Source organism: Argiope bruennichi, chromosome 10 (genome assembly GCF_947563725.1).
Source record: "Argiope bruennichi chromosome 10, qqArgBrue1.1, whole genome shotgun sequence".
NCBI classification, from domain to species: Eukaryota; Metazoa; Arthropoda; class Arachnida; order Araneae; family Araneidae; genus Argiope; species Argiope bruennichi.
In genome coordinates, this window is record NC_079160.1 from 15,176,992 (window position 1) to 15,200,394 (window position 23,403).

The 23,403-nt window shown below is 27.9% G+C and overlaps 1 protein-coding gene across 1 annotated transcript; it reads right to left on the minus strand.

Moving 5' to 3' along the window:
* Nucleotides 1-375: 375 nt before the first annotated feature.
* Nucleotides 376-14,076, minus strand: LOC129989106 (translocon-associated protein subunit beta-like). The gene is made up of 6 exons (XM_056097432.1): nt 13,917-14,076; nt 12,521-12,684; nt 11,033-11,131; nt 8,453-8,564; nt 3,498-3,575; nt 376-518 (listed from the first exon to the last, which is right to left on the minus strand). Exons 2-6 carry the CDS (start codon nt 12,682-12,684, stop codon nt 405-407), a joined length of 567 nt encoding a protein of 188 aa, XP_055953407.1. The 5' UTR covers nt 13,917-14,076; the 3' UTR covers nt 376-404.
* Between the last annotated feature and the right edge of the window lie 9,327 nt (nt 14,077-23,403).

The following is a 23,403-nucleotide window of genomic DNA, read 5'->3' on the forward strand; positions in this document are numbered from 1 at the left end:
TCAGGATATGAAAGATGATATTCAAATGTTGTGGTGCAAAACAGACAGAGTGCTTTTCCAAAACATGAATTTTTAAATGTCGCATAATGCATTAAATCACTGACAAGCATATAACTTGTATTAAATAATCTTTCAAATTCTATTTTATACATTTTGTCAGGTTTTAAGAATAGCATATTAATAGAGCAAAATGATAGTTGTTGGCATTAAATGCAATTCTATATAATAGTCAGATGATAAAATTAATATTCTATGGGATTCTAGAAGACTACTTTCTGTAAAAATACACTTAACTGTTAAAATTTAGTATTTGAATTCGCATATTTAAGAGAAAAGGAAATTTTAATTGCATTATGGACAATAATGAGTAAAAAATGTTAAAAAAGTCAATTTATTAAAGGCCCCTAATGCTTCTTTTGCTTGACAATGTTTTCATATTTAGACTTGCTTCTGTACCACAGAAGGAAAGGGATGCCAAGTGAAGGCAGTGTCATCACAGCAAAGGCAGCCCAGTCAGTCTGAAAGGAAAAATTAACAAAACAGTGATTAAAAAAAGTCTTAGTTCTAAAATACTTCTGTAACAAAGTTCATGTACCCTATATATATAAAATGCAGTTCAAAAGAAGCATGTGTAAAATTTGGCTATAACCAAAAGGGAGTAGTCACCCCAAAACTTTCTCATACATTTTCTAATAAGGGTATTTATGAAATATTAACCCTTGATATGAATTTAGTTTTTTTGGTGACTAATGCCTGACATGGGTTAATAGTATACAAAAATCAAATTTGCGTTTTAGATACATTTTTTCCAACTGATTGGAATCACAATTTGACATAGAAATGCAATTGTACACACAAAATTGCATACCAAATTTGATATATTTAAGTCATTGCATTTTTCACTAATTGTATTTACAAGCAGCTTTTGATAGTAAAGGGTGACAGATGGTCAGCCAGGTATTAAAGTTAATACAAAACTTGAAGGGTGTCTATACTATATATGTTAAACTTGTGAACCAAATTTTATTCATCTAGCTCTTTTCATTTTGTAGTTATTGTATAATAGAGCAGTTGGACAGATTTCCTCTGAATGGATTTTGCTCAAAATTTGACAGAAATCTAAAAATTTTGTGTAAAGACCTTATTGTGTAAAGGCTAAATTTCATCAATCTAGTCTAAAATGGTTTGTTTGTTTTTATTACAGACATTCAGAGTTTATTTTTTCAGACATTCAGACATTTTCCAAAATTGCTTATCTCAAACTCAGAGAGATCTAAAATGTGCAGATTTGTCAAAACCTCACTTTTTTTATGATTACAACAGTTTCTTTAAACTTTGTAAAGCAGAAAGTAAAAAATATATATAGAAACTATACACCAGAACAAGGCAATCTACGAAAATCAAACTACAAGCTGTCGTAATAAATAAGATGCTTTGAATCATAGTAATTACAAATATATCATTCCATTTAAAAACTGTTCATCAACGTACAAAAGTCATGTGACCAAAATTTATTGTTCAATATTTTAAATCAAAAATTCACCACTAATTTTACATGTGAGAATCAAAAAGATTTTTAAGCATCTGTAGAGCTGAATTTATATTAACACATATTTAACTGTAAATAGCTTTATTCTGCAAATTTTAATAATTAGAATTCAGCAAAATGATGAAGAGAATAAACCCTCATAAAACAAAATATTTTATCAAAAATAATAAAATTATCTTCATTCTAAATTATATGTGAAATAATACTTGGAACAATAAATATAAAAATACCCCTATTCAAAAACATTTAAAGCAACAATCGGAAAAGATTTTATGCCATACCCACAGTGAAACTTTCAATTAATAATATGATTTATGGTAATTAGATAAAAATTAACACAAATGTAAATTCCCAAAAGTAGACTAAATGTAGATTGAAAATTAATAAAAAGGCTTCCATGCATAATTCCATCCACGATTAGAAAATATTTTTACCTAAGCAGGGCTGTCAGCTAACAAACATTTTTTTTTTTAAAGCAGTTCAAAAACAATCATTTTGCTGCTGACAAATCAAGGAAAGACCAGACATTTAAGACTACTCCACAGATTTAAGCCTGACACTGGATTTTTTTTTTTTTTAATATCAAAAACATCCAAGGATTACTACTTAAAGGAAATCATATTTCAATTTTAACATTATACAAACTACAATATCCAAAGAAACTTTGTTAAATCCTTGAGGATGTATGACAGTAATTAACATTAACATTTTTTTTAATAATTATTAACTGACAAAGAATTTTGCAATTGTGTTCTTTCCCTCCTTTTTAAAATGTTCACCTTAATAACTATTGAAAAACACTTAGCAACATAACACAACTTAATTCTCTATTAAATATAGATATTATATATATTTCTAATGTGATCTGCAATTTTTCAGATTGCATGCTTTAAAACAAAACTGCAATATTTGAATTTTTATAACACCCAAAATTATTTTTATGTCTATGAAGACAGCTATAAGCCAATTGAGTATACATATCTAAGTGATCAGAGAGATTACCTATGCTTAATGGAAAGTTAATTTATAATTTAATATTTATATTTCTCAAAAAAGAACTATGGACCATTAAATATTAAAAACTAACACTTGCCATTCACAATTTGATCACTAATACTTACTTCTCAAAAGATTTAAATCATTTTTCTTCATTTAATTACTTTCTTGTGTACAAAGAGTAAGTACTTAAATCGTTAAAAAAATTCAACCTTGAGTTTTTGACAAATCTCCATGTTTCATATCTACCTAATTCCAAAAAACACCTCAGAGATTATGTTTGTAGGTGCTCTGCGACAAAAATATTAAAAAACTATTAGTTAAACAAATTACATTTGGAATGGTGTCTTTACATCAAATTTGTGGAGTTCTATGCAAAGAGAGAGAGAGAGACAAAATTTGTTGCATAATTTCAGTATATAAAGTACAGAATTGTATTAAATTCTAAAACCAGCCCTTCAATGGGTTTGATTATCTGTCAGTTGGTGTATTTTCATGCATATAAATACTTAGATCACCGAAATTGGTATATGTTCTTGTTTTTAAAATTATAGGGTGAAATATGGTTTTAATCAGTTGAGAAAGCATTCAAAAAGAATACTTGATTTTCTTCAATAAACTACCCTATACTCACTATAAATGGTCATAAAGTACTATGAAAATAAAAATGTGAGCACTTATGGTATTTACTATCTCATTGAAAGTCCCTCAATTTTTTGTGAGCGAAGAGGAGAAGGACATCTTTATTACACAATATGCAAGAAAATTTCAGGAAGACCACTTCCACTAATTTAAAAATATAATCGTGAGCAATGCGCATAAAAATACTTTCTGCATTTTGATAAGTATTAAATGTTACTGAAAACCAAGCTAATTATATTAGAATCATAAATTAGTATACTCAAATATATTAATATAGATTATGTCTTTAAACAAAAAGAAGATTTCTTACAGTGTGTGGTGAAAATTTTCTATCAAAGTCTTTGGCAGGAATGATGACAGCTTCACCAGGTTCAGTTGAATAGCAGACCTAAAAAGATATAGAGTAAAAAATTATTTGTCTTAAGACTCTGAAAGGAGGAATAGAAATAACTTATAAATAGTTTTAAAAGATTTTTTCATTATGTGATCAAATGGAACAAATTTTGAAAATTCTCTTAAGAGTTTTTAAAGGTTCACATATGCACAAAGAGATCTTTCTCCTTTCCCCTTGCAATCATATGTAACTTTAAACTGGTGAAAACAGAATTTATTTTCACTTCTTAACTAATGCTCTATCTAAAGCAACAGAGAAAATAAAAATTAATAACAAAAAATAACAGAAATAAATTTTAATTCTGAAGTAATCAAAAACTGATAAAATTTTCTTTTCAAAACTTTTTATACATATTTTTTTTTAAAAAAAATTAAGATATAAGAATCATTATAGCAACTTATATATATATAATTATGATTGAAGAAAAGGTACATCTCTTAGCAACTTTAGAATGTTACTTGTTAATAAATGACCGAGAAGGACATTTAACAAAGCAAAACAAAAAAAGGAAAAAAAAAAAAAAAAAAATTTGGGAATGCATTTAGCTTATAAAATTTCAAAAGGAAATTTCTCCAAATATTAGCAGCACAAGCATCTATTTTTACAAAGTGACTTTTGAGTAAAACATCAACTTCCTTTTAGGTAATTAGCATTACAGAAAAAATTGTTTAAAAGCCATATGCTCAGTATTACTTAATTAAAACTCGAGTGGTAAAACAAAGAATGTGGATAAATAAAATATATTGCCTGTATATTATTTTTTTAAATATAGTAAAATATCAAAAAGACATTCTTGAAATCTTATAATACATCAAAAATAAAATAGAGGAAAAAACAAATCTAAATTGACGACATTTTAATTTAAGATATTGTTAATGGATATGTACAAAGGCAGTTTGTCATTCAGAAATTAGTGGTGCTGCAAAAAATATCTACCAAGAGACTGCAATCTTAAAACTATTTTACCTATTAGTAGGATAAAATTAATTTCAAAGCCAAATATGAAGCTTGTTGCATTTCCAAAATATTAAATAGCTAGTAAATACTATAATTTTTTATAGTTTCAACAATAGAATATGTATGGTTAATAACTGATTCAGCAAATAAAAGTATCACTCATTCACACACACACATTTCAATCTTTGTCCATTTCACTTGAAAACCTTTCTTCAAAAATGAATATCAAATAAGACAAGCAATAATTGATTTGCCATTAATACCATTTTCAGTAAGTAGTAATAAAAATAATTGGTATCTCCTTATAAAAATATAAGTTAAAAAATATTTAAGAAAATTATCCATAAATGTTTTTTTAAATGACCTTGAACAAAAGAAACCAAGTAGCAAGAATCAAAGCTCATAAACAGCTAATAAGGGAAAAACAGAATGAAGACAAACTTTGAATGGGAATGAAAGGTGGAAGAGTCGATTTGTCATATTCTAAGCCAAAGGAAGTCTGAATGCAGCTCAAGCACTTTTGAATAAAAAGAGTTACTTTCAGATTCAAACAATTAGTCAGTTGGGTGAACAAAGGTCTTTAATGAGTTACTTGCAATCTAATCCCTGTCTTATTAGGACTTTTTATTAGTTCATCATTGTACTCTCAGAATTAAAAAGTAAGCAAAGAGTATCGAGTACTCAGAATGGAAAAGGAAGTAAATTAGATTTTTAAAAAATGTTAATAATAAATTAAAGGGATGTGAAAGTTCTGCAGCCCTTATGGATAATCCATTGCAAGGCATATACAACCTGAAAACTATTAAAGTGTTTAAGAATGTATATTGACTTCTGCACCACAACTAAAAAGAACAAAGGTGTTTAGCCAAGAAATAAAATATACATGTCTTGCAAAGAGGAGGTTCATATATTAATCAGTTAACATGATGAATGTGGTGGGAGATCATCAGTGACCGGCAGGCTTATATGAATTACACTGTAAGAAATTTAGTGTGGTAGTCAATGTGTTAAAGTACAGAATTTAAGAAAAAAGAAACATAAAAAATAAGCAATAACTATGAAGACAATGGCATAACTATAGGGTGGTAGACCTACAAAATGCCTATGGTTTTTGGGACTTAAAATGAGGTATTAAATTACATACACTACTTCTGTTCATGCTTTCAGTACTAAGAAAAAATAAATTAATAAAACCAATGTTGTGCTTAATAGTGTCAAATTATAAAACACAGAAAATTAACATTTAAATTTCAAAGAACATAGGTTATTTAACTCTTTAACATCCAAGCACTTTTCAAGTGGCACTCCCTTTAACATCCAGACTTTTTCAGCGTGGCTCTGAAAGACATGGACTCTTCCTAGCTGAGGGGCAGTTACCCCCCGCACTCTGAAGTAATAAAACTGTCGACGCTCTACCTTGAATAATTGCCTTGCGGTTTTCGACAACGAGATTCATTTTCCATCGGCTTAAGAGTTTTATTCTAATGTATTTATATTTTTTAGTGTGAAGTGTTTCGCTCATCATCTTTGTGGGGTATTTTTTTTTTACAAAAAATTTGAAATTTATTCTATAATTTAGAAAATAGTTTTTTTTTTTTTTTTTTTTTTTTTTGTAAGTTTTGTTAGGCTTACATACCATTTAAATAAAAACTTGCTTTACTAGCAATTTCAAAAACATTTTTATGTTTCATTTGATTCTCAATAGGCTTTTACATTTTTTTGTTGCCAAAATTAAATAATATGTCATATATTACCATGTAAAATTTTTTTGCATAGTAATGTGAAACATACATTATATATATATCAATGCAATTAGTTAATTTTTTAACATAGTATAGATGTGAATGCTTTTCAGTGATAAACAAGATAATGTATTAAATCTTCATTTAATACCAAAATAAAAACAATCGTTGGATAAAAAAATGTTATTGCTCTTTTTGAAAGATGTTTCGAAAATAATATGTTCTTTCAACACTCAGCTAAGATTTTTTTTTACTGTCTTTAGCATTTTTTTTTCAATATAAAGGATTATCTTTATTGAATTTTTAAATATAAAATATTATTTTGCATTTACAATAGTGATACTAAGAGAAAAGTTTTAGAAATTTTTTTAAAGAAGTTTTCACATTTTTTCCCCCAAAACCTTACACATTCTTGCTTTTACATTAAATAATCGAAAAAGAATGTAGGGTAAATATAAATTCCAAAAATATCTTTATTTTGCCACTCATTTTTTACTAATCTTTTAAAATATAACTAACTATTAAAATTTTTTTCTAACCAAGGGAATGTATTACGTCAAATCTTATATATCTCATCTATTGAATTGTTTCGATAGATGAGTTAACATATTTTTAAAACTTCATTTAATAATGAAATACAAACATTTATGAAATAAAATTCAGGGGAAAAATTACCCAGCGAAATATATTTCGAAAATACATTCCTTCAGTTTTCAGCCTGAACATTTTACTAAAACATTACATTCTTCATAAACTAAATATGAAGATTTAACACATTTAAAATTACATTAATCATAAATATTACTTTTTTAGTATGAACTGTCATGTTGAATTTTTCAAGCTGAATTTCTGATTTTAAAATGTTATGTGAAGTTTTCTATAGTATTGTTAAGACAAGATAAATTTTTGAACGAAAGCTTCATGTTAAATTTCCACAAATTTACCCACGAGGGAATGATTTGCAAATTTTTGATAATATGTACATTATATAACATTTTTTGACTCCTCATCTCTCTCGTTCATCTGACCGACGTTAGTTTCATCTCCTGCTTCTTTGCTTAGAATAAACGAGAGATCAGCTAAAGTATCATTTTTTGGCCAACCATCATCTGATAGATCACTGTCACTTTCATCAGAATCAAGTAAAATTGCTTTAATTTCTTCTTCAGTGTGTTCACGATTTCTTTTACTCATAATGAAGAAATAATAATCGTTTCAATAGAAAAATTACTCTGATAATCCAAACACCCGATTCACAGTACATAAAATAAAGAGAAGCAATTCACAACTGAAGAGAAATTTTCAGAATGGCATTCTAAAAAGGAAGTCAGTATTTATATAACTTATCTCACTCTTTAAAGAGAGTGATAAAGAATATTCCCAATCTTTTTTTTTTTTTTTTGTCTTTTAATTCTAATTTAAAAGCGGTAGTTTCTACACGGCCTCAGAATTTCCGACAGTCCTTTGATGAAAGAATAAGATGCTTGGAGTGTAAAACGACTTCCTTCCATAGTAACAACTGTCGCTACCCATTTTGTGAGAAAACTGCGATGTGAATAGGCCGCTGTGTCAATGCAATGGTTTGTCTTTATATCATTACAATAGTTTTACTACTGAAAAGGGCTTCTGATGCTTGTCCGAAAAATAAACAACGTGTCGGTATCGTTATATATCATTCATCGTTACCAGAGAACTTCAGTGGAAAATTTCTTTTATAAATGGCCATAAAATCTTTCCAATTTTGAGCTAACAACACGTGAAAATAGAAACAAAAACCCTTTCAAAATACAAAATGTACACCAACAACCTATTTACTGAATCCCTCCTCAACCCCTACCGCCCTAAGGCACAGGGGAAACTACTGTGAAAAAGCCGCGATTGTTGAAGATAACGAGGACCTCCTGGAGTGTTCAGTAGAGGAGCCTCTTTTAATACCCATCTCCCCTAAAACGGCTAACAGCCGCCGCCCCAAACCGACCCACGTGGATATTATAGGGTAAATTCTCAAACCGCCCCGCTGGAATCGAGAGGGTTAAAAACATCTAACAGTATTATAAAAAGTAATTTAATACTTTTATATTTAGAAATAATAATGAGCAATCTTTCAAAAGGTCAATAATAAAAACATGAAAGTTAACACACTATCTAGCAACATTATTCAATAATTCAGACCTGAACTTCTTGACCATTTTCAGACAGATGATATGTAACCTCAGCAGCAGTGAAATTGAAGAGGCCAATCCTTTTAGGACGCAGGACAACGGTATGAGAAACATTGGAATTGCTATTAAAAAGGAAGTCAAGGAAAATAAAATCTAGTTAACTTTAATATGAAAAGAAAATTTATTATTTTAATTATGAAATATAACAATGCTAAAAAAATAGCGTGGTTGTTTAAAAATAAATTTTCATTAAAAAAAAGTTTAAGTTATAGCACATTTTTTTGATTTTTCATATGTGCATGCATATAATGAAATTTGTGCGTGTGTGCATGCTCTAAGTGTATAACTATCAAATATGTTTAAATGTCTGTCACACAATATTAATATGGAACTTATGCAAATGAAATACAACAGATTAGTTAGTACTTTTTTTTTATTATTTATTTGTAGAACATAGAACAAAGTAGGAATGTATATACAAGTGTATATATTTTAAACTTTCTAAACTGATATTTTGCTCACTGTGATATTAACACGGCATATACAAATGCAGAACAAACTTTTACTCAATTATATAAGATTTTATTCACACATTTCTATTATGTTGCAATAAAATCCATGGAAAACAGCTCAATTTTAAAAATTAAATTTCCTCTTTTTTTTTTTTTTTTTTTTTTTTTTTTGCAATTTAACTTTTTATAAAGCTTGTTAATCTCAATAAAAAAGTAAAATGTGTGTTTGAGCATGCTGGTAATCTATAGAACATATTATTGGAAGCTAATCATGTGGTACAAACACATTGGGAGGTGGAAACATGCTCCTTTGAGTAATTATTTTGAAATTTATATTTGTTTATGTTCTACGAAACAGACTGCTGGAACTAGAACTCTGAACACAAGAGGCATTTAGGAACAAATATTTTTTTAAGATCGACAACTTGCATTTCAGCATTTTTTTGAAAAATTTAAACAATTAAAAATTTATCAAAATTTTTGCATTTTCTCTAGATAATTGAAAATATATTTTGGCAGAAAAATGGTTTTTAAATTGTCTGAGAATCCTAAAAGCTACCTTTTCTATGATAACAATTTAGATATCATACAATATTTTTCTCTGGTTTTAAAATTAAAAAAAATATTTTACAATACGATTTTTGTTTATTGTAATGAAATTCAAATTGTCTTCATTATTACTATAATTATTCTACTTTTGGTTTTTCCTTCACTGATGATAGTCAAGTGATAGATGATAGTTATTAGATAGTTCACTGATGATAGTTATTATTGATGTGATGGTTATTAAGATTTATATGTGGTAGTTTATTTTTCATTTTAAATAGTTTCTTACTTAAGCAGGACTTTAATAAAATTTTTAATATTGCTTTAATTTTGTAGTAATTACAGATAAGGTTTAATTTAAATGTAAGAAATGATAAAAAAAATTATGGTTTAAAATTTCTAAACACCATTACTTTTCATTACAATATTACTGGATGTATATAAAATATATAACTTTTTAAAGTTGAAATCTTGTTCACTTATTGTAAGGCCCCCAATTTTTTTTTATTGAATCAATAAGCAAAAATTCTCCAAGATATTACAAAAATTATAAAATATATTGAATACTATTCAAAAATAAATTTATAAGTTGAATGATGTCTATTATAATCTTCTATGAGCATGTTTTAATTCAGCAAGGAATTTACTGGATCAAATAAAGAATTTATTTCTGGTTTTAGCTGAAAGCACAAATTTAAAGCAAGTTGACTGAAAAAAATAGGGCAGGTGCATAGAAATTTTCAAAATATTTTGATGGAAGAACTAGCAGCTTAGTATAAGAAAGATTTTATATAAATTTTAGGAAGCAATTATTCTGGCAAACCAATTATTCCCGTTTCAAAGGCAAATAGTAGTTCATATTAAAATCAGCTAGTTGAGAAAGACATCTAAATTTTTTTAGCAGTTTCATGGCTAAAGAGAGAGAAGACGCTTTGAATTTTTTTTAAACTTCGCATTATTCCATCCTGGGAGACATAATTTATGTACAAGAAGCAAGGACAAAACTGATGCCATTCACAAGCTATACAAAAGCAGAAGAGCGAAAAAGAGGCAGAAATATTTTTCCTGGTGATTTTATACCACAAAATTCTGATAGGAATTTCTTTACATGTATCGATTTAGGTAAAGAAATATAGGTATCTTTTAAAAGAATTCCTTTAGCTTGACAGATTTTTATCCTTTCATTCAGAGTGTGAGAATTGCTAATTTAAGCATTTTTAGAGCTTGAATAGCATTATTTAAAAAAGGTGGAACTGGATCAGGGAATAATAGAACATTTTAGAATGAAATTAATATGGGCTGAATTAAGATAAAAGTTTAGAAATGAATTAGGGTTTAATTTAGATTTAAAAATATCATTGCACACATACACATATGTAATACAAGCTTTTTCATAACATTCATAAAAAGAGCAGTTAATATTAAATTTCTACAAAATTTTAAATAAAGAGTATTTACAAACAAAAAAAATTTGAAAAATAGTATATATTGCTATTGCAGAAAATTTGCAGTGAAATCTTTTTAAAGGATACGGTCCCATTCGATCTAATTTCATATTCAAGAATCCAACGATTGTTTCAAAATCGGTGGACGGAAAACTTGCATCTCTTAGCTGAACACGGTAAGCGGCACTATACAAAATAGAATAAATAAATAAAAAACAACAAAAAAGCATAATAATATCAAAAGACTCATTTCTTAAACACACCATAAAGGATAATAAAACTATAATAAAAAGTACAAAATAATGATAATTTACACCACTTACATAATAAATATTTGCCAAAATAATAAAGGATCAAATAAGGGAGAAATAATTGCTATATATATTTATAATTTCATAATTTAAAGGGGAAAAGCTATATTAAGAGTAATAGAAGCATTTGACTATATATATATGTGTGTGTGTGTGAAAGAAAAAGAAAATAACTCAGGAATATAATTTGCTACAGAGAATCCAAGTAATTATTATTTTACAAGGTTTATTCACAAAAAGAGAAAACACCAATTGACAAGGAACACATTCTTTCAAAAATGCTTCATTTCCTAAACTCTTAATACACAACAAATGAAAGTAATTATTTACAGTCCTCAACAGAAATATTATCTCTCATCTATTAAGAAATCTTATTTTAAAATGTAATTTAAAAATTTAAAATGCTATTAGTTTTAATATTAATATTCAGAACTTATCTATAATATTATAGAAGTCATATATTACTATAAGCAATGCCTTAAACAACAGTTTAGCAAAATAAGAAGTCAATGCATATTAAAGATGACATTAAAAAAATTAAGAAATATTCAATCAAGATAGTTAGAAGATTCAAAATGGTATTGAAAAATCTATGAAGAATATGAAAGAAAAATTGACTTTCTATTTCAGCATTTTATAACTAGCAATCTTTATTTCAGCATTTTTTTAAATCATTAGTTTATCTTATGAATTATATTTATGCATTCAGATTTAATTAAAATTACATTTTTGCAAATAAAGCCAAAAGGTTTTGCAATTTTTATATACCTTTAATAAAAATAACTAATCATGATTCAGAAATACATTTTATTATTATTTAATTTTTTAAAAATTATATACATATTTAAAAATAAAGAAACAAAGGTAAAAAAAAGAATTTCAAAGTTAGAAAAAAAAAAGATAAAAAAATTTTAATAATTACATAAAAGTTATGGATTTTAAGATAGATTATATTTATATCAACTTTTATCTGAGTCTTTTGAGGCACATTTGCATGAACTAAACATTGAAAGTTTAACTGGCATGACAATTCCCATTATTTATGTAATTTATAAATTTTTTATATTCTATACTCTATATTTTATATTGTAATTTAGATTTTAGTATTAATCTATCGAAATCAATCGCCAATTATATCAGAGGGATGTAAATTTGAAAATTTTATATTAGATATTAAAAGTAATAAAATGATAAAAAAAAGAACACATGCTAGCATTTAAAGAAATTTGTATAAAAGTCAGAGATTCAAATGTTACTTCAATACCTTTCACCAATATTATAAATATTATAATCAACAACGACATCTCGTCCTTCTACTAAATATTTGTTGAGCAATCGTTTGTGAAGTAGTAAACGTGGTGGGCTCAATTCATCGGCATATGTTGAGCCAAGAACAACTATGATAGCAAAAATTAACAGGAGCTTCATCTGAAAGCAATAAAAATTTTAATTTCCAGCGATATCAATACTAGTAAATTAACGATAATTACAAACAAAACATAATTTTAAACAATTTCTATACAAATAATGAATACAATTACAAACTATTAGAAGAATTTTTATAATTCTTAGATTTCTTAATAACAAATTGTAAATCACTTCATACAGTTATTGTAACAAAATACAGAATCTTTCTTCAGGATCTAAGATAACTCACGACTTAGATTTTAAAGTACAAGATCAAAAGATTAAACTTCAATAATAATACTGAAATATTAAATTACATTCTGAAAAGTTCTTGGTAGAGTTAAACTCACGAAAAAGAAGATAGTACAAACACAATAATATTGTTATAGATCAGAAATATTCAATAGTTGATAGTAAAATGTGAGGTTTAAAACATTGTACAGTTCAGTGATATTGGATATTTTTTCCATTAGCAGGATTAACAAAATGGTAGTACTATTTTGTTAATAGCAACATTCACTGTTAAGAAAATAGGTCACTAAGATTAGATAAGGAATCACTACCAAGTTGATTAAGTTCACACTAGGAATTAATGAAAAAGTACCTTATTCTGTCTTAAGGAATATTAATGTACCCTTTATAAGCAACCATATATCTTATAATCTTGTTATACAGATCATAATATTTTTTCAAAATAGAATTTTACATAGTTAAAATATTTTCGATAGTAAGAATTGCAATCATACACATTCTTTATTTTAGAAAACAATTAGAAAAAGCTCTATGCACGCTTAATGCCATACACTGTCAGAAACGGTGGCGGATATGAATTTTTATGCATAGTTTAGGGAGGATAGTTTAGCATTAGATAGCGTGTCATGTGAGAAAAATAGGTAATTTTATTCTTTACGTTCTCATATATTAATTTTTAAAAAAAAGGAATGGTATTTATAACGTTTACTACCTAATCGAAACAATTTATAGTAATGCGAAATAATACATGCAAAATTAATTCATCGGCCGGTATTCTAGTGTCCTATTTGAACTTATATAAAAATCAAATAAATTTCAAGATAACATTCAAAGCAACAAAATTCAATAATAATGCACGAAAAATCTGGCCATATTAGAGTAAATGATTCTGTAAGATCTTAAATCCAGTATTTTGCACATTCAAGCCATACGAAACTACCTTGTTAAAAATAATCAAATTATTTTATACAACAGATAAAAATATAATTCAATATCAATACCTTTAAACTATGGAATGTCTAGATGAAGAAAACAATTTCAAAACGATGGCACAACAAATATAAAACGAAACAAGATCACAACACGATGACCGACGGAGATTTACAAATTTTTGTACACTATGCTTTTTAAACGTGTCGGTGCACACGTTGCCAGATGGCTTTGGAGCATGTCTATGGTCTCTTTTTTATTATTATTAACTTTATTAAAGCAGAAAATAAAAATAAAAACAAATAATTGAGAATAAAATCAAGAATAAAAAAGAATCAAGCAAAAAACCTTGATATATTTACTTTGATGCCTGAATACAACAACATTTAATTCTTAAGAAATATTACCTCCAAGATTTGTTACATTCAATTAATAGGCTTTAGGACATGACAGGATATCGTCCAGATTTATTTTTTTATATCATATTAACATTTTTGAAAGATATTAAAAAATACTTTTAAGACACAATTTAAAATATGAAATTTTCCTATTTGGACTATTTAATTCTGAGCAATTAAATTTACTTTTCTCTGGCCAATCAAAAACATTTGAAACGGAAGGTGTGTCCATCACCTATAGAGATACATAATCTACGACTTTTTGAATAACAAATGCTATAGTTATTTTTAAACATTCGTTCCACATATCTGTTATTTCAATCATATCATTCATTAAGATTTATAAATTATTATTAAATATAAAATTTATAAATTGTGATTAATACTTAATTTACTATTTTAAGTAGCGTGTGATTGAATTAATTGATCTATCTCAGCTTACATTTTAATTTAAATTTTATTCAAAACTATTAATTTAATTTATTTATTGGAGTAAACCATTTTCTAAAAAGTTGAATTGAAAAAAAAAAAGTAATTTCTTTAAAATGTTCACTTTAGTTCCATATTCTACCAATAGATGGCGCCTGCAAGTGAAAGGAATGTATGCTATTAGAGAGTCATGTCACAGGCAATTAGAAATTATCTTAGTGGGATAACGCATTGTCAAATGCGAATATCGGAAAATCAAGCGGAGCGGTTATCATAGTGGAGCGGTGACTTCACAATTATGAACACATTCCTGTGATAGCTCCACTTTCTGCGATATGCGATTCAATGATACGATAATTCTAAGAATAACCGGTTAGTTCACCTTTCAATCCATTCATAGATTGCATGATTGAATTCTTGTTTGAGAGCTTCCATTGGACAAATCTATCGATTGTTAATATCATGATTCAAGACCTTAAATCGAAATGTCACCAGTAAGATCATGTCAAGGATTTGAATCACACCCCTTTTTGAAAAGTATTGATCACTGGTATTTGTGACTTTTTGATATTGGTTACGTAATAAACGCTGTTAAAATATTCGTCATCCCTAATCACCTACCAAAAATTTTCATGATACAGCCATTGCTAAATCAATGCAAATTCAAACATTGTGCGATGTTTACACTCTTCTCCCATGTGTTTGATGATGATGATGTTATGTCCGCGTAACCACGGAAAGGGGGGTACAGTAGCTTCTGAAGATAAAGACCCCTGGGCACCCGAGGGCAGAAGTCTGACATCTAGTTCATATGAAGATGACACTCACACATTCGCTTGAACAGCCCCTTTTTACATTGGGAGGGCTCTTTCACACACCTTACAGATACAACATAGGGTGAAGAACAACCATGCCGGAACTAGGACTCGAGCCCGGAATACCCAGATCACGGTGAAGACGCGCTGAAGAAAGTATACTTCAAAATATCAATTCCATACAGCATGTACTATATTAATTTTTCCCTTTGCGTTTATTATGACAAATATAACACTGAAAAGAAGAAATGCTAATCGAACTTTTAATTAAAAAAGAATAAAAATTTCTGATTTAAAGCGTCATACAAAAACTTCAGGAAGTAGCATTACACAAGTGTCCTGATATCAGTCTGAAAAAGTACTTCAATAACATTATCATATTTATCTCAAAAGGGTAAAATTAGGCGCCCATCCACCATATCGGAAGTATACTCTAAATATATATAGGATGAAGCTTCCCTAACAAGAAAAATTTGTGCGTATATGCATTCAGTGCAAGAGGAATTAATTGACTCTTGCATTATTAAAAAATGAAAAAATAATAACTAGAAATTCATATAAATCTTAGTTGTGATAGATTCCTAATAACCTTCATTATGTAAAAACCATTCGTCTCTTTTTTTTCTGAAAAATGAACATGAGCTAATACATTCTCATTCTTTTTTTCATTCAATTTTAGAAATGAAATTCTTCAAATATTCAGTGTTTCCACCTTGACTCTTAAATTATATATCAAAAATTCTAATTTTTACAGTTTTTAAGTCACTTCACTTTTTTAATTGATTCATCCCAATGAATAATTTTTGGCTTGGATTTTTAAGATATCAAATATTTTTCAAATCTAAACAAGTATGTGTAAATTAACGATAATTTACTTCTACTTAAAACTAATTAAATTTATATATTTTTCTTCAGTTTTTAACAATTCATAACTAAATTATTAGATATAAAACATTTATCTAATTTATTTTTATTAATATTGCCAAATGGTTCATCTAACATTTGATACACCCAAATGAAAGAAAAAAATAGATAGGACAATTGTTCGCCTCTACACTAAATTTTTATTTTCCCTTTTACTTAACACAGAGAAAATATAGTAATCGTCAAAAAATTAGAACAAGAGATTTGGATGAATCTCCAAATTTTAATTTATCTGCTTCTCTGTGACAAAGATAACTCAAATATGCTTTAAGCTAGGCTGATAAAATTTGGTATGCAGTTCATATAACAAATTTGTAGATTTTTGTCAAATTGTGAGCAATTTCGTTCCAGAGGAAGTCTGTTTATACAGCTGTTCGAATCTAAGTTAACTGGATAATTACCAAACGCAGATATTTAGATGAATAAAATTCAGTAAACGGATATAACATGACACCTATCAAAGTTTGAAATGAATCCAGAAAGGGGATGACCGTATGTCGATCTGTACTTTCAGAAGCATGTAAAGACGTTAACTCACAAACGTAGTGACTTAAATATATCAAATTTAGTATGTGATTTTATAACTACTTGTGTTAAATTTTTGCTCTATTCAGTTGTGAAAAACGCGCCTAAAAAACCTAGTCGATATGCGCAGAAGGTATACCTTTTCTTAGCATTGTGCTTTTAGACCAGTTTTGCCGTATAAAGAATGAAGTTGGATTGCTGTTTTAAGACTGAAAGACCTTCCACGTTAAAGGAATAAGTGGCTTGGAGGTTAGAGTGACAGGGCTAATCCTAGATTTTTGCTGGTCCTCAGTTCGAGTCCCGAAACCGAATAATTATTTTGTATATTTTCATTTTTTTTTATTTTGAATATTATTTCGAATACTTATTCCATGATTTCTGTGAATCATTCAATCCTAATAATTAAAAAATAAAATAATTCTATAAATTATTTATAGATTTATTTGAAATTCTTTTTACGGACATGCGCAGAAGGTATACCTTTTCTTAGCATTGTGCTTTTAGAGCAGATTTGAAGTATTAAGAATGAAGGATTGCTGTTTTAAGACTGAAAGACCTTGCACGTTAACGAAATAAGTGACTTGGAAGTTGGAGTTACAGGGCGAGTATTAGATTTTTGCTTGTCCTTAGTTCGATACTATTAATCGCATATCAAGAATTAATCACCAAATATCTCACCAAAGACCACACGATAGATTCAGTGACTAGGGGAAATAGTCTCCTAAAATCTTTCTCGAATATTATCTAATAAACGTGTCAAGCCAGAGAACTCCTTACATGTCATTGGCGTACAATAGTTACGAAGTATTAAACGTGAATCTAACATTTTTACTGAATATATCGTGTCATCTTTTGCGAGTTATTTGGCTATTCATCCCTAATATGCGTTAAGAGAATTGAGAATTCGAATTCGTGTTTTAGAAATGTTTTTCTCAACTTACTGAAGCAAAAATTTGACATAAAACTGCTGTTGTAGACAGAAAATCGATACCAAATACGATATGTTTAAGTAATTTTGTTTTTGAATTATCGCGTCTTCATCTTTGTGACAGTGCAGACTGATAGACAGTCAACCAGTCGTTGGATTGGGCTCAAAATACGACAGGTGTCTATACTATAAGTGTTAAATATGTGTACGAATAGCCGGACTTCCTCTGAATAGATTTTATCAACATTTGATATAAATCTGCAAATATTGCGTAAAGACAGTATACTCTATCTCAAAGTGTTTTTTAGTTACCTTTGTCACAGACAGACTGATCGTTTACGATTAAGCAATAAATATAATCATGACTGATTGATTCTATTTTATGTTTTGGTATAATAATAATATTTTATTACCTAATGTTGTTTGATAAGTAGGATTAATATGATAATTCTCATTATTTAATAACCAATACTAAGCTCTTGCTGTATAATTTTTATCCAATGACCAAACGTTATATATTTTAATAAAAAAATATTTTTTGTATAAGATATCTCTTTTAAATTCATCTATCTCCCCACTAATTTCTATTGTTTTCCACTCAGAAACACACTAAATAGTTTTTAGTATATTTCTGTAAAGAAAACTTTTGAAGGCTTCGAAAGCTAATGAAAACTTCGTTATTTCATTGTTATGGTTATTGCAGAAATTCTATTTATTTTTGTAAGAACTCTTACTTTTTTTAATTAGCATTTTTAAAATTATACTTATTCTTTTTTAAACGCCAATTACTCCTTGTATCATACTTATATTATTATCTTAAACATAGCGGAGACATCAATTAAAATATTGAAGGTTCATGTTTCAGCTTTTTCTACAAAATATTCAGAATTTATTTAATTTTGTCAAGTAAAATGTATTTAAAACATTGTTTATAACGAAAGAAATTTAACAGAATAGTCACCTTACATATTTTTTTTTATATATTTTGATTGAAAATTAGATGGTTCTGCAAATGTTAATGCTAATCAATGGAAGTATCTTAATTACATTATTTCTAGCTCCATTGACAAAAAATTTCATTTCATTAAATGGCAAATCTCCAAATATGCCCTAAAATAATTCGCCATATTTTTGAAAACTATTATTTTAAATTGCAGAGTCTTTGTGTTATTGTTTGTTGTTATGCGATACATGCAATATGATAATTTTTAATACCAAGTAAACTTAAATGATTTTCATTTTTGCTTGATTAATGTTTTAATAAACAGGATATCGATCATTTGACATCTGCTTTATTTAAGACTGAAAATATATAAACAATAAATAACATTATAACACAACTTTGCTTCCTTTTTTCTTCTTTCTAAAATTTGTTTCTAAAATTGTTTCTAGAATTGTTTTTAAATCTGTTTCTAAAATCTGAGGTTTTATTCTTAAAAAAAGGAATAACTTTTCATGATGCAAAATACTATCCATCGATAGCTACTACTTTTCTCCATTTTTTTTGGCTATTGTCAAAACCGTGTGCCATTGATCGAAACATAAGGTAATCAGAAGAAATTAAAGCCTAGGGAGTACAGTAAGTTCGGACAGCACTCACCACTACAACCATATGTCACAAAAATTGCAAAAAAAAAAAAAAAAAAAAATGTATAATAATAATGTAAAGTTTAAACAGTTAATAAACAGGACTTTTTAAGTGAGGAAAGATAATTTAAATAATTCTTTCCTATAAAAGTGCCATAAATATTTTTTTCACTTCCTTTATTTATTTATTTACTTTTAAGATACTATGGCATTCAGAAATGCTTATCTGTTCCTGAATTCTCTTCTTTAATCAAGCTGGAATTAATTGTATAAAATGTATTTCCCCAATTTTAAGTGTTATAAATGAAAAGGTAATTAATCTGTTTAAATTATCACAATATTTACGCATTATATCTGTGCATTTATAAAAACCGAAAAAATTACTTCTACTTTACTATTAAATAAATAATAATTAAATTTAAAAAAAATATATTTGCCAAGCTATTCCGAATACTAATTCTATGATTACTCTGAAATATTCCAATACAGTAGACTCCCGATTATCCGCGCCTGCCACACAAAGTTTTTTTTTTTTGACTGATTTTTTTAAAAAGGTGCAGTTTTACAATTATGCTTTTGTAATTACATAATACATTACAGTATTAAAACAGTACATATGTATTAATTTTTCTGTGTATCCTTGACGCCTCTCGTAAATACAAAGCACTTTTCTGTTTTCATTAACAAAATGCATTTTAGGTTAGTTTTGAGTGATATACTAAAATATTAAGCGTTAGTTAAACATCCTGCTGTTTATTTTACGTTTTATTGTACATAAAACGATTGTTCAAAGTTGGAATGATTGTTTTCTTTTTTCCTATACACGTTTTTAGCATTTTTCGGATAATCCGCGATTTTTGTTATCCGCGGCGGCCGCGCCACCCAATTCCGCGGGAAATCGGGAGTGTACTGTACTTATAAATGAAAAAAAAAAAAAAAAATGTCGATAAAATATTTTTATATTTATTTGAAATTTTAAGTGTCCAGTTCACGGACATGCGCAGAAGGCATTCCTTTTCTTAATGTTACGCTTTTAGACCAGATTTGCCGTATTAGGAATGAAATTGGATTACTGTATTCAGAATGAAAGACCACACAACAAGTAAAGGAAGCAGTGGCTTGGACGTTAGAGCGGCAGGCCGAATCATAGATGGTTGTTGGCCAACAGTTCGAGTCTCGAACCCGAATAATAATTATATATATATATATTTCTTTTTATTTAGAATATTACTCCGAATACTAACTCTATGATTACTCTAAATTATTCAAAAACAAAATATTTCAATAAAATACTTATAGATTTATTTGAAATTTTAAGTTTCAAGTTCACACTTAAGCGCAGAAATCTTTCCTTCTTTTCTTAGCATTGTGCTTTTAGAGCAGATTCCCATCGTACTTGAATCCTGGATTGCGGTTTTAATAATAAAATACCCAATAGCAACACGAGGATTATGTGGGTCGGAGGTAAGAGCGACAGCGGGGTTCGACGATTTTTTTCTGTTCCTCAGTTCGATTCTCGATACCAAATAATAGTTTTATATATTTTTATTCTTTTCTATTTTTATTTCGAAAATTAATCCGAATAATAATTCTATGATTACTCTGAATTATTCCAATAATTATAAATCAAAAATAAAATATTTCGATAAATATTTATAGATTTATTTGAAATTTTATATAAAAGATTTCACGCACATGAGTAGAAGGCATTCCTTTTCTAAACATTGTGCTTTCAGACCAGATTTGCTTTATCAATTATGAAATTGGATTGCTGTAATAAGAATGAAAGAACCACTAACCAATCAAGGTATAAGTGGTTTGGAAGTGAGAGCGGCAGGGCGAATCATTGTTTTTTGCAGGTCCTCAGTTCGAGTCACGAAACCGAATAATTATTTTGTATATTTTTATTCTTTTAATTTTTTTATTTTGAATATTATTCCCAATACTAATTCTATGATTTCTCTGAATCATTCAATCCTAATAATTCAAGAATAAAATAATTCTATAAATTATTTATAGATTTATTTGAAATTCTATTCACGGACATGCGCAGAAGGTATACCTTTTCTTAGCATTGTGCTTTTAGACCAGATTTGCCGTATTAAGAATGAAGTTGGATTGTTGTTTTAAGACTGAAAGACCCTAACACTTTAAAGGAGTAACTGGCAGGGAGGAGAGAGTGAGAGTGAGAGGGAAAATCATAGATTTTTGCTGGTCCTCAGTTCGAATCATGAAACCCAATAATTATTATATATATATATATATATATATATATATATATATATATATTATTTTTATTTTGAATACTTATTCCGTGATATCTCAGAATCATTCAATCCTAATAATTCAAAAATAAAATAATTCTATAAATTATATATAGATATATTTGAAATTCTTTTCACGGACATGCGCATAAGGTATAACTTTTCTTAGCATTGTGCTTTTAGACCAGATTTGCCGTATCAAGAATGAAGTTGGATTGCTATTTTAAGACTGAAAGACCCTTGCACGTTAAAGCAATAAGTGGCCTGGAGGTTAGAGTGACGTGACGAATCATAGATTTTTGCTTGTCGTTAATTCGAGTAACAAAACCGAATAATTATTTTGTATATTTTTATTCTTTTTTTTATTTTGAATATTATTCCGGATACTTATTCCATGATTTCTGCAAATCATTGAATCCTAATAATTCAAAAAGAGAATAATTCTATGAATTATTTATAGATAAATTTGAAATTCTTTTCACGGACATGCGCATAAGGTATACCTTTTCTTAGCATTGTGCTTTTAGAAAGGATTTTTCGTATTAAGAATGAAGTTGGATTGCTGTTTTAAGACTGAACGACCATTCCACACTAAAGGAATAAGTGGCTTCGAGGTTAGTGCAACTGGTCTAATCATAGATTTTTGGTGGTCGTCAGTTCGAGTCCCGAAACCGAATAATTATTTTGTATATATTTATTCTTTTTTTTTATATTTTGAATATTATTCCGTATACTTATTCCGTGATTTCTCTGAATCATTCAATCCTAATAATTCAAAAATAAAATATTTCTATAAAGTATTTATAGATTTATTTGAAATTCTTTTCACGGACATGCGCAGAAGGTATACCTTTTCTTAGCATTGCGCTTTTAGAAAAGATTTGTCGTATTAAGAATGAAGTTGGATTGCTGTTTTAAGACTGAACGACCCTTCCACACTAAAGGAATAAGTGGCTTGGAGGTTAGAGTGACAGGTCTAATCATAGATTTCTGCTGGTCCTCAGTTCGAGTCCAGAAACAGAATAATTATTTTGTATATTTTTATTCTTTTTTTTTTATTTTGAATATTATTCCGAATACTTATTCCATGATTTCTCTCAATTATTCGATCCTAATAATTCAAAAATAAAATATTTCTATAAAGTATTTATAGATTTATTTGAAATTCCTTTCACGGACATGCGCAGAAGGTATACCTTTACTTAGCATTGTGCTTTTAGAAAAGATTTGTCGTATTAAGAATGAAGATGGATTGCTGTTTTAAGACTGAACGACCCTTCCCCACTAAAGGAATAAGTGGCTTGGAGGTTAGAGTGACATTTCTAATCATAGATTTTTGCTGGTCCTCAGTTGGAGTCCCGAAACCAAATAATTATTTTGTATATTTTTTTCTTTTTTTTGATTATTATTCCGAATACTTATTCCATGATTTCTCTCAATCATTCGATCCTAATAATTCAAAAATAAAATATTTCTATAAAGTATTTATAGATTTATTTGAAATTCCTTTCACGGACATGCGCAGAAGGTATACCTTTACTTAGCATTGTGCTTTTAGAAAAGATTAGTCGTATTAAGAATGAAGTTGGTTTGCTGTTTTAAGACTGAACGACCTTTCCACGCTAAAGGAATAAGTGGCTTGGAGGTTAGATGACAGGTCTAATCATAGATTTTTGCTGGTCCTCAGT